General features: G+C 49.2%; 1 protein-coding gene and 1 long non-coding RNA gene across 5 annotated transcripts in view; one reads left to right on the top strand and one right to left on the bottom strand.

The window, feature by feature from the left end:
- Positions 1 to 17,184, top strand: part of LOC121456510 — a 31,068-nt gene that overhangs the window by 2,362 nt on the left and 11,522 nt on the right. For 2 of the 4 annotated variants that reach the window (XR_005975641.1, XR_005975642.1), the window contains 2 exons: positions 688 to 864; positions 1,030 to 1,946. This is a non-coding gene — a long non-coding RNA (uncharacterized LOC121456510). Of the gene's footprint in view, positions 1 to 687; positions 865 to 1,029; positions 1,947 to 17,184 lie in introns of those variants that run through there. The other 2 variants (XR_005975643.1, XR_005975644.1) reach the window with 1 other exon arrangement.
- Positions 28 to 13,064, bottom strand: LOC121456507 (polyunsaturated fatty acid lipoxygenase ALOX12). The gene is made up of 14 exons (XM_041664722.1): positions 12,881 to 13,064; positions 12,153 to 12,354; positions 11,004 to 11,085; positions 10,779 to 10,901; positions 10,561 to 10,664; positions 10,153 to 10,313; positions 9,213 to 9,356; positions 7,887 to 8,096; positions 5,111 to 5,197; positions 4,714 to 4,883; positions 4,127 to 4,248; positions 1,084 to 1,184; positions 797 to 967; positions 28 to 693 (listed from the first exon to the last, which is right to left on the bottom strand). Exons 1-14 carry the CDS (start codon positions 13,013 to 13,015, stop codon positions 514 to 516), a joined length of 1,992 nt encoding a protein of 663 aa, XP_041520656.1. The 5' UTR covers positions 13,016 to 13,064; the 3' UTR covers positions 28 to 513.

The following is a 17,184-nucleotide window of genomic DNA, read 5'->3' as shown; positions in this document are numbered from 1 at the left end:
TTTGTTTTTTGAGACAGGTTTTCTCTGTGTAACAGCTCTGGCTGCCCTGTAACTTTCTCCATAGACCAGGCTGGCCTTGAACTCAGAGGTCTGCCCCCTCTGTCTCTGTAGTGCTGGGATTAAAGCTGATCACCACCACCACCAGACGTTGTTTTTGCTTATAAATGGCTGAAGGAAAACAAGCCAAAATCCTATCTGGTGACTTGTGAGGTTCACATCTCAGTGTCCACACACAGTTTTATTGGAACATCGTCACACTCATAATGTCAGTGACTGCTTTAGTGGTACAGGGATAGAGCTGGGTAAGAGTGGTAGAATGTGTATGGCCTACAGAGATGAAACTATTCCTCTTTACAGCAGAACATCTAGTGCCCTGTGGCAGAATACTGATGTGGAGTGTGTTTAGTTGAGGAAGAGATTAGTCTTAGCAGCAGACGTAAAAAGGCACAGAATCAAGAGGGCAGTGGCAGCCCTGGTGCTGATGGGATTGTTCTGAGTGCTGGCAGCTCGGGCTCAGATGGTGATGCTGTTCTCTATGCGGCTGGGCTTGAGGTATTCATAGGGCAGGTCGAGTTGCTCATTCCGGGCTATGATCTCTCTTTCCAAATTTCCCAGATCTGCTTGAAATTGACTGAGCACAGTTTTGGTCCTGGGGTCTGAGAAATATTTTTCTTTGTGTTGTCCTAGAGGTACCTGAGACAGAATGGATCATTCAGCTTCCAGCCTGAAGACACCAGCCCCTCATGCTGATACCTTTTCCCCAGTTGTTACTTCCCTCTCCTTGGTCCTTACTCACCATGTCTGGCTGGAGGCGACCCAGATGCCATGTGATGGTCATTTGAAGACAGGACTTCTGAATATCAGGTAGCGACCCCATCACCATCTCCATAGTCACCTCTTCCTTGTTGGTGGGTGGAGGCATCCTCATGGTGCACGGAGCATTGGGTACCCAGCCATACCAGTCCAGCTGGTAAAAGAAGCTACTCTAGCACCCAGACATTAGGATTTGAATTCCCACCTCTCCCTTAGATAGCCCAAGGTCCAGACACGCGCTCTATGGGCCCTGGGCCCTGAACTCCATACCTGGCCCTGGTTGATGGCTGCGTGCTGAGATGTACATGTGAAGACACACATCGTAAGGAAATGGCAGAGCTGAGCCCGGGTCTGGAAGGAGACAGGGAAACCTGGCCAGGGAAAGAACAGGACTTAAATGCGACAGAGCAAGAGGAAAGAAACGCAGGATGCTCTGTATTTTAGGACGGGTGTGTGTGTGTGTGTGTTTAATTTATGTAGCTATATTTGTATCAGATATAGGTTTCAGCACTGGCCTAATTTCTTCCATCTTGGTTACTTTAGATCAGAGGTTCTCAACTTGTGGGTCTCAACCCCCACAGGGGTCCCATATCAGATGCCCTGCATGTCAAATATTTACATTTTGATTTATGGCAGTAATAAAATTACAGTTATGAAGTAGCCACAAAATAATTCTGTAGTCGGGAGTCACACAACATAGGAACTGCATTAACATAGGGACAGCGTCGGAAGACCAGTCAGTCACCTAACTTCTCCACACTCCAGTTTCCATCTGCACAGTGGATGCAGTGGTGCGTGATGTAATCCCAACTCAGAGGCAGGAGGCTCAGTGAGTTCCTGGCCATCCCGCACCACTGTCTGGACTACACAGTGAGATCCTGTCTTTAAACAAACAAACAACAAAAAAAAAGCATCAAAATGATCTGTTTTTAGATAGTGCTCAGCAAATAATAGATACTGTTATTGTGGAAGATTAAGGGCTGGACAGTCAGTCATCCCTAGTCGGTTAATGTAGGGGCTGGAGAGAAGGCTCAGCAGTTAAAAGCACGGGCTGCTCTTCCAGCAGTCCTGAGTTCAATTCCCAATACCTACATGGTGGCTCACAACCATCTGTAATGAGATTTGGTGCCCTCTTCTGGCCTGTAGGGATACATGCAGGCAGAACACTGTATGCATAATAAATCAATTTAAAAAAAAGAATTAATGATGTGCCAGATGGTGGTGGCACTCGTTTTAATCCCAGCACCCAGGAGGCAGTGGTGGGTGGATCGCTGTGAGTTCAAGGCCAGCCTGAGTGGGCTACAGAGCTAATTTCATGACAGCCAGGGCTACACAGAGAAACCCTGTCTCAAAAAACCAAAATAACAATAACAACAACAACAATAATAATAACGTGTCTTCCTATTTCTAGATAAGGAATTATAGTCTCTTAGTTATACAATGGAGAATAAGAGAAGTCCTGAGCTGGGCCTGGTGGCACATGCCTGTAACCCAACACTTCAGAGGTTGAGGCAGGAAGAACATGAGTTCAAGGCCAGCTTTCATTGCAAAGTAAGTCTGAGACCCAGCTAGGCTAAATGACCCTGTTTCAAAACAAAGTCCTTCTGGGTGGTAGTGGTGCATGCTTTTAATCCCAGCACTGGGGGGGGGGGGGGGGGCAGAAGAATCTCTGTGAGTTCGAGGCCAGTCTGGGCTACAGAGCTAGTTCCAGGACAACTAGGATATACAGAGAAACCCTGTCTTGAAAAAAACAAGAAAACTAAATAAAATTCTGAGTTTGTCTTATGCCAATTATTTTGCAGTGTGTGTGGGAGCTTTGATTTGAGCTGGTCCTTGTAATTACATCTGCTGTCTGATAAGAACATCAAAGGGAGGTTAAATGCTGGTTGAGGCTGTCCAGGGGAGAAAGACTGACTCTGAACGCATTCCCGGCGGCTCTCCTCTCACTGTTTTAACTTTAGCACACCTCCTCGAAGTGCAGCAGCGCATGTGGCAAAAGTGAGCTGTGCGTCGAGAGAGAATAGAGAGAGGAGGGGCTGAGACGCTGTTTGTGAGGATAAAGCTAATATTTATGGTACGGAATGGATGTGTTTCCACCCCTAAGCTATTATCCTGAAATTGCTTGCCTGTGTGATGAGGTTTGGACATGAGGAGGCTTTGGAAGTTTATAAGGTCAGAGGTTAGAGCTCTCACGAGTGATGGCAGTGTCCTTGCGAGACAGGACAGAGATCTAGTTTGTTCTTTCTATGCCACATGGTGCCATGAGAGTGACCTGTGTCATCTGGAAGAGCATCTGCCAGACTCAAACATGCTGGCACTCTGACCTGAGACTTTTAGCCTCCAGAATGGTGAGAAATAAACTTCTGATGTGTAAGCCACACCGTTTGTTCCACTTCATTATTTCAATCCCAGCAGACTGAGACGCTGAATATTTATTGTGAATTTCAAGATGTAGTACTGCTTGCGGAGATGGCAAGGGAGACATCTTTCTGGACATCTGAAGCCAAAGGATCAGGACTGAGAAACTAGAGAGAGCTTTTTCCTGCAAGAGTAGGGGTGTTAAACTCAAGGAGAGGTTTTCTTTAGGGGACAGGTGTTTGCTGCACTGCAGGGTCTGGCTGTGGTGGTTCCACTGTGCCATTAAGACACAGTGGATGGGATTCAAGGTGGTAGTCTCAAGTGTGGAGGGGCAGTGGCTGGAAGAAACCTCAGAGCCGGAAGCCTGTTTAACCCAGGAAAGGCTGGTTCTTTCCGGAGTTAGGGAGGAGGATGGAAGCTGACTGGTGGGAGGGGTGCTAGAGAGTGAGGATCAGATTAACTGAAGAAATCTGAGCCCCAAGAATCGGGACCCTGAATTCAGTTCTGAGCCATAGCGTGCAGATGGTATTGTCTGGCATCGAGAATGACATCGCACTTTGGCAAATGTACAGCGTGCCAGAACCCTGTGTGCGTGGACAGTAGCCGGCAGGAGGGAAAGGAATAGCCATGGTGGGACATGATGGGCTTTGGTGGGAAGTCTTTCCATTTATATCTCCAGGCAGAAAAATAGGGAATCATGAACACAGAGCTCCATAAACCCCAGCAGGTTGTGGTTCGGCTCTAGCTGAGTCCAGTATACAACTATGGCAGGTTCTAGATATAACTGAGTATCAGCTGTTGGCTGGGGCCTCTTTAGAAGAACAACCGAGGTATAGGATGCTTCTGGGTATTTGGAGGCATGGAGGACGCTGTCATGAACGGAAGGGCAGATGTGACTGGAGAGTTCTGTCCCCCAGGTCTGGGGAGGGACCCTTGTTGCTGGGACAGATCTTACCTCTGTCCTGGGCATGGCACAGTCCCACCTCAGTGATCTCCCAACACCAGGCCTGCAGCTCTGGGTCTCCCCTCACAATCTCATCACTCTGGTAGAAGAGGTGGACCATCCCCTCCACGTACCTGCCCAGAGAAGGAAGCTGAGCTGAGAACACGGGCTCCAACCTCTCGCCTCTGGGGCCACCTCTCAGCTGGCTCTCACTGTGCCAGGGTTGGATCCTATCACATTTGTGTTTTGAAGTTTTAATTTTCATTTAAAAATTCAAGTAATTAATTTATTGCAGCATTAGGGATCAAAATGAAGGGTTTGCTCGTGCTAAGCAAGCATCCTGAGATTAACACCCCAGGACTTGGATATATTGATGTAAGGAAAAGCGGTAAAAGTTAGTCATTCTAACTGCCCATGACTGCTAGTCACTCCAGACAAAACCCTGGTTCTTCCAGATCCCCAGCCTCTGCTCTGACAGCTGTCCTCTCCTGTGTCCTGCCCCTAGTCTAGTCTCTCCTTTTAAACCTGACAACTGACCCCACCTGTTCCTTACCCCACTCTGGAGAGACACTTTTTGTCGCAAGCCAGATCTCACTCACCTGGCAGTGACTTTCCAGAGCTGTAATGCGTCCTGAGCATAGAGAGCACTTGGGATTCTCAGCAGGCCTCGGTTGGCCAGGTCATCAGGAGGACAGAGGGAACAGTAAGTCATTTGGGCCATTGCCCGAGTGAGCAACTGAACATGGCCCCCTCCACCTGTGCTCACTACCTGGGACAAGAAAGTTGACAAGTCTTGATGGATGAAGTGGGGATAGAAAGCCAGGGGCTGTACGGTGCTCAGGCATGGAGTTTTCAGGTTTGAAGTCACATATATGAATGGACAGGACTCATAGGTTAAGACTGAGATTTTCACAGAAGTTGGTCTGGCATCCCCAAGTGTTCAGACCATCAATGGAAGCTGGGTGATGAGGTAGCACCATACCCCCCGACCCTTACCTGATCAAATATTCCCCCATCTGAGATGAGCTGGGTCCGGCTTCGTGTGTTGATTTCCATAGTGTAACGTATGTGGGGAACTAGGAGCTGGGTGGAGATTAAAGGGGGCTGTGCTCGAGACCTTCCTTGTAGGACCTTACACTTATTGTCCTCTTGGTGCTTTCGTTCATGCCGAGGCCTTGACAGGCTGGACTCTTCCTTCTCTGGTCACTTATTCACATTCTCTAAATTCCTCAGGAGTTGTCCTCTAGAGCCGTGGTGACTAGGATTTCAAACCACACCTTACCACTCTGGTACCAAATTAATTATTACTTAGCATGCAAGCCAACAGGGGGCAACAGTAGGCTCTTACCTGAGGGAGCCGTTCCCATGTGTGACTATGTAGGTGATGTGTTTGTAATACCTAATAGCAGCTGTTATTCATTCTCTTTATTTCCATCCTGAGTGTGGGTGTCTTTTAGGAGCTCTCAGCGCCTTTTGATTTTCTTTTATTCTCTCATTTATATCCTCATAGCTTAAATTAGCCTGAATATTCCTTATCAAAACTGCACCTTTATTCTTTGCCTATTTGATGCTTGGGTTTCTTCGGGAGTGGCTTGTGGGGAGGGTATTTGAGGCTGTCTGCTTGCACGGTAGAAGTCTCAGCATCCATTCTGTCCCCCAGCCTTGATGGTACTGTTGGGTCTCCTCTCTCCTTTTCCTCGGCTCTCATAAAACTCCACCTCATTCTCATGCATTCTTTTTTGTCTTCTTTTTTACACAGCTAATATTCATATTTCATCTAATTTTGGTATTTATCTGAATTGCTCAAGCCAAACACAGGAATGGCCCAAGTGATCTCTTTGATTTTGAGATATCAAGGCAACTCACATTAGTCTGAGATATTTTTGGACAACTCACACAAGATTCTGAGTGTCACAGAATGCCCCAAGTCACAGGAGAAGAAAAGATGACTGGAAATAACTCTGAACACAAATTTCAAGGACTTTTAGATAGCATTTAGCATGTGGCACATTACAGCCTATGCCGTTTGTCCCTTAACAACCTAACAGACCCTCTGTCACAGTTGAAATGTGCACAGCTAGGCTGGAGATGTAACTGGTTGGCAAAATGCTTGAGCAGCGTGAACAAAGCCTCTGGGTTCAGTTCCTGGCACTCCATAATCTGGGTGTGGTGTGCATGCCTCTGATCCTAGCGTGAGGGAGGTGGACGGAGGAGGACCGAGGAGGTCTTTGGATTAGAGAGCTGGAGGCTTGTGTGAGACCCCCGTCTCAACATCAAAACAAAACAAGAAAGTGGACGTTTGGAAAATATTAAGGTATGATTTAGGACTTAGACCCTGACTGTCAAAGTAAGGTACCCCTGGGACATCGGCACATTTAGCCCTACTGTGTGTCCTGTGACAGACAGCAGTTTGCCATGGGATGTAATCGTTAGGGCAGATGGAGACTGAAGGAGACTGAGCCAGAGGGGAAAGTGTCAAGTGTGAATATAGGTTCTAACTGTACACATGGAATAGCAGGTGCAGGTGCATCATGGAGGAAATGAAATCCAGGATTCTGTTAATCAGCCTGTGTTACCTGAAGGGGTCACAGCTAGACTGGCCGGGCTTGGGACTTAATTGTCTTCCTTACCACGTTCCTACCTTGAATACTCCGACAGTGCTTTATACACCATGTAGCTAAAACAGACACCCCGTTTTCCTTTACCCTAGCCCTGACAATCACCCCCTTATACCATGTAGCTAAAACAGACACCCCGTTTTCCTTTACCCTAGCCCTGACAATCACCCCCTTACACCATGTAACTAAAACAGACACCCCGTTTTCCTTTACCCTAGCCCTGACAATCACCCCCTTACACCATGTAAGCTAAAACAGACACCCCGTTTTCCTTTACACTAGCCTGACAATCACCCCCTTTTAAATACTTGCAGAGGTTTTTTTTTGTTTTTTGAGACAGGGTTTCTCTGTAGCTTTGGAGACTGTCCTGGAACTAGCTCTTGTAGACCAGGCTGGCCTTGAACTCACAGAGATCTGCCTGCATCTGCTTCCCAAGTGCTAGGATTAAAGGTATGCTCCACCACCACCCGGCATGCTTGCAGTTTTGTGATCTTTGTATGTGAAATGTTATCAAGATTTTTCAAATCTTTTTATTTTTATTACATTATTTTATTTGCCTGAGACTGTGTGTGTATGGGCCCATGTGTGTCACTGTGCCCCTGTGGAGGTTGGAGGACAACCTTTGGAACTGGTTTCCTTTGTCCTCCCACCACCAGCTGCTCGGGCTATAGGTGAGCCACCATGCTTGGGTTTTGCATGGGAGCTGAGGATTCAAACTCAGGTCCTCAGGCTTGAGCAGCAAACCTTTTATCCACTGGCCTCTCCCCCACCCCCCACCTGGCTCCCTCCACTCCCAGCTAGCAGTGTTTCCGCTATATTGTAAGCCCACAGAGATACTGCCAGATGTTTGGGAATTTCAGGGATGCCCTCATCATGGTCCTTAAGAGATGTTAAATGACTCAGCTTGACTAAAGTAAGTTCCAAGGTGTTGGTACAGTTTCTGTCCCCCGCTTTTCACTCAGAGATTGCTATGAAGAGTTTTGCTGTGGTATCTACCTCTTTTGAGTTGTGGAGAGTGGAGACAGGCATATCCCCTGGACTTACTGGCCAGCCAGCTGAGCCACAAGGGTGAGCTCCAGGTCCAGCTAGAGACTTTGTCTCAGAACATCTTACTTAGGTTCTAAGGGAGATGGGACAGAGGGTGGAGTCTGTACCTTGAAGATAGGGTGCAGTCCCGGGAGGCACCTCATGGTGGCGACAGCGATGACCTCGGCCACCAGATGAGTGTTCAGCAAGTGGAACTGGAGCTCCTGAAGTTGGAAATCTGAACTTCGGACCCATATCTTAGCCAAGAGCCAGGCCAGTGGAGGATCTGAGGGCAGGAACAATGATGGAACTGGGGAGCTGGGACTGGGAGGCTGAATCTGGGAGAAATAGAAATTGAGTATTGATGGAACTCCCCCTCTGTGTACGACATGGCCACAGTTCCTGGAGAAACCCCTGACTAAGCTAAACTGGTTCCTTCCAGTGCCTCACACTCAAGTGGAAGGAATGAGAAACCTGTCATTCTGCTCTCCTAGCTGGAGTGCCAAGATGGGCAGGCTGAACGCAGGACAGACGGGAAGCAGGGTTCCAGAAAGGAGGTCCTAGTGGTGGTGTGGGGGAAATGCGAGGCTCAGAGAGCAGGTGATGAAGGAGAGCGGAAGCTGCGAGGACGGGAGCCTCTTTAATCTCCTGCACTCAGGAAGCTGCTGCAGGTGGATCTCTGTAGTTTCAAGTCTGGTTTACATGGGAAAGTCCAGTGAGACTGTCTCAGAGACCAGCACACCTGAACAGGTGGATGTGAAGATTATTGGCAGCGCTCACCAATGATTGATGGAGTAGGTGAAAGAGTCCAGCAACCATGGATATTTAGACGCAGTGGACACCGAGATTAAAGAATGGTTCTCAGTGTGGTCCTCAGCTACTTAATCTTAGCATTAATTTGGAACGTGTAAGGAAAGCACTTTTTACATCCATTTCAGATACACTGAACCAGAAAATCTGGGGATGGGACTTAACAAACCCCCTTCTGCCCCACCTAGATGCCTCGAGCAGTAAGTGCTGTGCACTGAGCTACACCAACCCAGAAACCTGTGCTTTTCACGAGTACCTGAGGTGAAGGAGATGCACGCTGATATTTGAGTATTGTTAGTGATAGGGTGAGGACTCAAGAGGCCATTTGTTTGTTTGAAGATCCTACTATGTAGCTCAGGCTGGCCCCAAAACTTGTCATTTATCTTTGGACAGTCTTGAACTCATGATCCTTCTGCCTGCAGAGTGTTGGGATTTGGGGTATACACCACCACACCCCGCAGCTTCTGTGACTCGTGAACAAGCACTTCTGTCTGGATGAGCTGGGGGGACTAGGCTGTGAAAGGAGGGTAGCTCTCAGAAGAGACAGGACCGGGGAGCCAAGCACCTGGACATCGGGTTTCCGGATGCAGAGGTTTAAGTGACCAAGACCAGCATTAGGAATGAGGCACTTAAGGGAGCCTTACCTGGATCGCCATGGGCAGCAGCTTCCCACTGGGATCCATCCTCAGCATGACAAGAGGGGCAGCCAGGTACTGCTGCTCTCCCCGGATCACGTTGGCTGGAATCCCATCCAGCAGAATGAAGTCAACTTCAAACAGGGAACCATTCTGGAGAAAGGAATGCATCCATTCTTAGAGTTCAGAGGTCACACACACACCAGCTTCTTGTCATTGTTGTCCATCGGTTCCAGAGTCCCATTGTCATAGCTACAGTGTCTGGTTGGTCTGGTTCTTCTAATCTTAAGGTAACAGCTCAGAACACAAACCACCCGGCTGAGGGCAGACGCCTTGTGTGGGGATATGTGTAGCAGATCTGGGTTTGGAATAGGCCTGCCCAGTCCAGTCTGTCTCCCAAGCACAAGCACCCTGACTCCCTGTGCAAGTGGTCAGTCCCCTGTCCTATCATTCCCAGGTGGCCTTCTGTTCTTGGCTCCCATCAGCTCAACAATCCCTCTTCCGCTCTGTGAGGAAGATTCCAGAGAGCCTCCTGTGTTTTCTTTGCCAATGAGCACATTGTGGCTTATCCTCCAGTGACCAGTCCATCCTTCCCAAACTCAACTCCGAAATTTTCCAGAAAACCTCCCGAACCTCCCCACTCCACAGCGCAGGCATTGCCTTTTCCCTGCCAAGATCACTGGAATTCGGAAAAATTTCAGCAGCAAGTGTATCGTTACTCCTTTCAACATCTCTGCACCCAGTCTGTGCCCTCGGGATCCATCTCTCTTCCCCATACAGGAGTCCTTGTGGCTTTTATATGACGTCACCATTCTTCAGACACTTTTTTTCCTAGCAAAAGGTGTGCACCAAGGGTCCCTTCTTTTCTGCCATCTGACGTTGGCATCTCAACCTCGCTAGGTCTTACACACTAGTGATGAGAGAGCAGTGCCAGGCCGGGGGAAGATACCTGGAGTTCTTTTTCCAACTGCGCTTGGAGCTCCTCTGCCCCAGAGGGCAGTACCAGCCTGGAGGGCAGAGAGGTAGAGCGTCTCAACAGCATGGGGTTGGCACCATTGAGGAACTGGTAGCCAAAAAGCTCATCGTCCTGCCAGCACCGGTGAACCTTCTCTGTGGTGCAGGGGTGGGGCACAGAAAGGAGGGAATTTACTGCAGCCTAGATGTCTCTGTTCTTCCCACTGGACCTCAGGGATTTAGAATAGCCTACGCTCAGCCATTTTTATTTTTTGTCATTTTGGGGGCTTCTGTGAGAATATCAGTCGTAATATATGTTAATTTGCCAAGGAGCTCCAGGAACCATGCATGGTAATGTAAAGGGACCACTGGGAGATTATGGAGATCTGGGGAAGCCACCCACCAGCCAAGGCACTTTTCTGGCCCCAGAAGATCTGATCAAAGTCTTCCAGACGGTTCCAGCTTCTCAGGAGGGTGTAAACACGTTTGAGACCCATTTCCAGAACCCTAGGACAGATGTTAAGACATGACCCCATCATCTGACCCTTAGCTTCTCACTAAATACCACCGCGCTTTGGTCCTCCTGCTCCCATGCCTGAAGCTTCCTAGCCCTTTCCTTACCCTGCCTTCAGCGTCCATTCAAAGTCCAGCCTCTTCTCCTCATGGAATCTCATATTCAGAGGTAGGTCGTCCTTACAGTCTGCGGCTATGGTCTGGGGTAAGCCTTCCTTCCAGGTGGCCCAGCTAGAAGTTGGGAACAACGCTTCAGGGGGAGGGTTGAGATGAGCGGTGGGGGTGGGTCAGGGAGCGGTGTGGGCAGTTGGGAGGCTGTGGGTTGAGAGTCACCAGTAGGCCTGTTGTCTTTCCTTCAGTTCCTTTTCTCGATGCTTCTGGAAGACATCCAAGGCATTGTCTCCTGCCAGGCGGGCTAGGGAAAGTCAGAATTAGCCATACTTCTTGTCTGGTTCTGAGCACGCTTCCGCTTGTCTCCTGCCCTCTTTTTGCAGCTAGTCCATGCTTTCTGTTGGGTTCTGTTGTCTTTATCTCTGGCTTTGCCTCATTTGACTGATCCCCAGGCATTCATCCGGGTCTTGCCTGGGCTCACAGTTTCACTGACTTCAACCCACATCTTCCTTCCAGACCAGATATCTGCCATGTTTCCTCGTACCTTAAGCTCACAATCTCCTTCCTGACCTTATTTCATCGATGTCTAGAATTGGGGGATCTCACCCTAATTAGGTAATAAAATCTTGGTCCCTGACACCGCAGCGATCTATTGCTGCCCGTTGCTCTGGCTGACCTCACACCGTAAGCATCCGGACACCCTCACCCTTGCTTTCTTCACCTGGCTTCACTTTTCAGAGTAGATCACCGCTCTCCAGTTACTGACTCGTCCCTGCTGCCACCTCGATTAGATCCACCTGTCTCAATGTGCTGTTTCCGGTTTTCACCTGTACCACCCTGGGTTTCCTTCCTCTCTTTCTCTTGTTTCCCATGGTAAATATTTGAAGTTTTGTGACTCTTATGCAAGCTCTCTGCTGCCAGGTGGTCCCCACTACTCCAATCAAACCAGCTGCCCATCATCCCTTCCTAGCTGTCTGTCTGTCTGTTGCTGGCAGTCTCCTGTTCTGTGAGCTCTTCACCTGTCCCTGTCCTAACTTGTTCTGAATCACAGAACTCGTCCTGCTCTTTGCTTCTCTTTGTGTGACCTACTTCCTATTTAGGAAAACAGGGTCTCCAGATCGCTTAGTACCCTCTTTAATTCAAGTGCAACATCACCTATTCTGGGAGACCCTTGGGGAATTCATAACTTCTTCCCATTTCCTCACTTGCATCCCGGAAACTCACTGTACCAGCCAGCGCCTGTCCATCCTTTCTTGAGGTTCTTCTCCCCCCCCCCCCCCTTCCTCCTTCTCCCTCCTTCCTCCGCCCCCGCCCACCTCCTTTCCCTCAGGTGCTCGCCCACTTGCCCAAGGTGAATTGCTGCCTGCTCACCAGTCCCCTCGGGCAGGCTCAGTTCTCCGTCTCCCTGCACCCAGCGGTAGCAGGGAAACACCGCCTCTGCACTTGTTCCGGGCCCCTGAACTGTAATGAGGTTGCAGAACCAGGCGTCGTCCACCACTGTGTGCTGTTTGTGCAGTTTCACAAACTGCAGTGGCCCCAAGTCCTCAGGAACATCGAAGTCAAACTCTTCCTCCTGTGGGGACCAGATTCGCTAGACTTGGAAAGTAGCAGGAATTGGGAGAAGCCTTTCGGAGACGGAAACGCCCTTTGTGGAGCCTCAGTTTACCGCAGCCGTCAAACACCTCTCACTCCCACTCTCCCTCCCTCTTCCACCCCTAACCTGTCTGGTGGATCTAAGGAATTCCGTTTCTGTGGGGAGACCAGAGCCAACAGCGCGCTGACCAGGGAGCTTCATCATCACCTGTCTCCTGTTCGCTGCGCTCCCACCACGCTGGAGCTCTGAAGAGCTTCATGACTGACCACAAGTCCTGTATTTATATCGGCTTTGGGGCACTTTATTCAGGAGGAATCAGAGGCTGCCTGGGCTGGGGTCCGGGAAAAGGAGACCAGCCCATGCCAGTTGTTTGACCTCATTCCCGGTGTCCTACCTCCACAAAACTCCACTGTGGTCGTGAGGTCACAGCCCCTAGCCTCCTGTCCCTTGCCAACCTCCCACGCCCAGCCCGGACACTGGGGGGACCCAGCTCTTGCCCGCTAACCTTGCCCCGCGCGGGCCTCAGCGGTAGCTCCAGCTTCACCTCCCGATGCGCCCCAACCAGCCACAGCTCCACTCGGTTGAGGGATCCGGAGAAGAGCCAGGCCCCAGTGACCACACGGACGCGGTAGCAGCCCATGGCGCCCTCTGGCCTCTCCGGAGGCAACCCAAGTGAAGCTCAATTCGAAGACCGCCCAGGGCCACTGTGGCCTCAGGGCCAGTTCCGAGGCTTTAAAAGATGGATTTGTGTCCCCGCCCTCACAATTCTAGGCACTCCTCCCTAGTCCCCGCCCTAGACTAGCCTGAACCTGCTAGTCTAGCAGGCTTTGGGGAAAGGCTGTGCCTTTGAGTTAGCTATGGTGTGAGGGAAACTGAAGGTGCTCTGGCCGTGTTTGTGTGTGTGTGTGTGTGTGTGTGTGTGTGTGTGTGTGCGCGCGCGCGCGCGCGTGCACGCGTGCGGGTGTTGGGGGGAGGGATAGAGTTAGCTATGAGAGGGGACTCTCTGGATCAGTGTTTCTCAACTTTCCCAATACTGCGACCTGTTAATACAGTTCCTCATGTTGTGGTGACCATCAACCATGAAATAATTTTTGTTGCTACTTCATAACTCTAAGTTTGGTACTGTTATGAACTGCAATGTAAATATCTTGTTTTCCAATGGTCTTAGGCGACGCCTGTGAAAGTGTCTTCAAAGGGATCACGACTCAAGTTAAGAACTGCTGCCCTAGACTTATAGGGGATTTTCAGGGCTGGAGCATCCTGGCTGGAGCCAAGAGGGCTTAGGAGCTTTCCCAAGGCCTCTGGGTCTTTAGGAGAACTTGCAGAGGGGTTGAACCCAGTTTTCAAATGGAGGGGGAAATGTCTCTTTTCTGGGCTGAAACCAGAGGACTGCTTCTAGAAGGTGAACCTGGGAGGATCTGGGGGACGCCCCAGTTGCTAGACCAGCTGCGTGCGGTTCTCCCACTCCCCTGTTCCTGCTCTCTACTGCGTTTGAAATCTGCTCTTCAATAAATCCCCAGGCTGCCTTGAGCCTGAAAGGACAGCATTTCCAGACTTAAAATCCCACCCCTCCCTTCTTCCCCCACCCTCAGCTTCTCCCCCACTCACCTGAATATCAATCAAGACTTTAACATTTCAAATAGGCCAGATATCATGGGCCAGACATCTCAAGGGAGACCAGAGACAACGAATGTCTGCATTCAGACAGTGGGTGCAGGAAAGGACAGGCACCCAAGAACCGCAGCCTGGCATTCAGCAGGTATGGGTGGGTCCCGTGAATTTATTCCTCTCAGGTGAGGAAAGTGAGACTTCTTCAGTGGATCGCAGGCTGGATTTTCTTCCCAAGCTATGTCCTGGTCTTGGGTCTCAGAAAGCCATGAACTTAGAGGGATGCTGCTAGGGATTCTTTGCTATAGTTTGGTGGCTTGGGATAGGCTAGGGCCAGGCAGATCCGTTTCCTGGGCCTGGCATGCTGACTGTTGGTAGGGACAGTCTGCAGGGGTTCTAGCTCCAGACCTTAAAGTATGCCTGGTCCTTGGGTAGATTACCGGTCCACATCTAGGCCCGTTTCTGTTTATACGTTCTGTGTTCTGGAGTGGGTGTCTGTCAAGTGACAGCCCCCCTTTTTCAATGTCTTGGTGTCACATTTTCTGTACATTCCCCATGGTTCATATCTGCAGGATGAGGTCCTCTTCCACAGACGTTTTCATAGATCCCGTTTTGCCTTCTCAGAGAGTTTGGTTCACATCTACTAAATGATTCCTTAATTCAAAACTGCTTCTCTAGCGCCTTGGGACCAGTTTTCTGCTGCTTCTGTGTGCTATGAGGTGGCATACAGAGCGAGAGAACCTGAGATGCTGCAGAAGCGTGATGAGTTAGTATGTTCAAACACTTAGCACAATGTTTGACACACAGCCCTCTGTACTAAGTCCCTTCCATTTCTTACACCCACTGCTTCCTCCACTGGCCCCGCCGCCTCCCACTAGGATCCTCATTTCCCAAGTCCTGCTCCCTCCTTCATTTTTCACTGGTTTTCAAGCAATGTGGTAGATTTGGAAGATACGTTCAAGTTGTAATTGTTTTTCTAGTGCTGAGTATTGAACTCAGAACCTCATGTATGCTACACAGACATTCTACCACTGAGCTACGCCTCAAGTCGGGGAGCATATATATTAAAGTCTTCTCCCAACCCTCGAAACCTCTCCATAACAGTAGCAGAGGAAGAAGACAACTTTCTTTACAGAGCGAGCCTTAAACGGGAGTGTGATGTACATCACAGGTGAAGAAATTGCAAAAAATTCTTTTTTTTTTTGATTTTCGAGACAGGGTTTCTCTGTAGCTTTTGGTTCCTGTCCTGGAACTAGCTCTTGTAGACCAGGCTGGCCTCGAACTCACAGAGATCCGCCTGCCTTTGCCTCCCGAGTGCTGGGATTAAAGGCGTGTGCCACCACCGCCTGGCTTCGAGAAGAACTTCGTACAGACACACAGGTACAGCCCACTGCAGTCCCCAGAGTAAACTGACAACTAACCCCAAGGCAGGTACCCCACATAGAATGCCAGTGTCTGAAAGGCTAAGGCAGGAGGGCTGTCAACATTTCAAAGACAGCTCATGTTACATAGGGAATTCCAGGCTGGTCTGGGTTACAGGTGCTGGAGAGATGGCTCAGAGGTTGGGAGCACTGGATGTTCTTGCAGAGGACCTGGGTTTGATTCCCATCACCCCCAGGATGGTTCATAATCATCTACAACTCTACTCTTAGGGGATCTGATGCCCTCTTCTGGCTTCTGTGGACACCAGGCATGCACGCGGTACACAGATAGTCACATAAGCAAGATATTCATGCACATAAAATAAAAACAAAGTTTAAAATATACAAACAAATAACAAATTCTAAATAAAACAGATGAGCCCCTCCTCCAAGCCTCAGGTACGAGGACTTGATGGTGCCTTGTGTCATACACAGCACATCCTAGACCCGCTTGGGAACTGGAATGAGCATCTGTGTCTGCCTAGATGGATTAATGAGAAAACAATCTCCTCCTGTATTCTTCTGAGAGGAGACTAATTCACAGAGCAAAGGAAGTGCCTGACTGAGTTAGGTAGGATCTCACCCCTCAAACAAAGCTTAGACACAGAGGCCCTGTCTCCCTTTGCATGCATACTGCAAATCTACCAGGTCCTCGAGACGCACATTCCTGAGTAATAAGGCTTGTAGAGGTTCGTGGATTCACACAACTTCCTCAGAAATAGAAAAGAACTTTCCAGTACATCCTCTCAGACGCTTCCCTCCCTTCCTTCCTCTCTCCCGCCCATCCTAGTTATTTGTTTGTTTGTTTGTTATTTATTTATTTGAGAGAGTTTTACTCTGTAGACAAGACTGGCTTAGAACCCACAGAGATCCGTCTGCCTCTGCCTCCGGAGTACTGGGCTTAAAGGTGTGGGCCACCATGCTCAGCTCCTTTCCTTACTTTTTAATGGAGAGAATTCAGCATCATATTTGAAATCTGTCCTCTGATGCTATGATCTAGTTCACGTTGGCACAGGTGTACACTTCAAAGCTAAACTCTTGGTCCAGACTTCCAGTGCCTGCTGTCTGCGCCAAAAGCCAACTCCTACATTCCCATGACCTGTCTCTGCAACTTTTAACTTCTTGATCAAAGCTTCTTTCACTGGGTTATGCCTCGGGAATGTGGACGAGCAGGGTGACCCTTGAATCCATAGCCAAAGATGCTTCTTAAAACTTTTTCCAAACACAAGAGTCCCATCATGTTCTCTCTCCCAGGCCAGTGTGCCTCACTTTGCAGTCAGTTCTTAGGGTGATGCCTCTAGTGTCTTTGCTGTGTTATTCCTTGGAGTTCATGTATGGCAATGGGCTATATAAACTCATATTAGTTTCTTGAGGCATTTGCTCATAAGAAAGTCATTATTAACCATGTAATTTTAAGCGTGTGACCATAGGATATGATTTCAAAGCAGATAATGGAATATTTACTTTTCTAATTACTAATTTGGATACCCACCTGTCTCTACTTGCAGGACAACCATAATTTCCCTCTCCGAGTGTGGTCATTGGTATCTGGTGTCTGGTGGTGTGGTGGGGGAAACTTTGCCCTGTGAAATCTAATAGCGTCAATTCCCTCGTGCTTCTGGGATGCCTTGAATAGACCACAGCAGAGACACAAACTAGAGCTTCCAAACTCCGGGTTCACATGAGTTTGGACAGAGTCCCCAAGCGTGACTGTGGCACTAGGTGGCTGTGTCAAGGCTCTGTCCATCCACCCACAGTGTTGTGGGAGCCCACAGATTTG

Source organism: Microtus oregoni, unplaced genomic scaffold (genome assembly GCF_018167655.1).
Source record: "Microtus oregoni isolate MIOR12 unplaced genomic scaffold, Mior012 000015F_ref0000493, whole genome shotgun sequence".
Lineage (NCBI taxonomy): Eukaryota > Metazoa > Chordata > Mammalia > Rodentia > Cricetidae > Microtus > Microtus oregoni.
The sequence above is the reverse complement of the archived record's forward strand: the minus strand, read 5'-3'. Positions and strand labels throughout refer to the sequence as shown.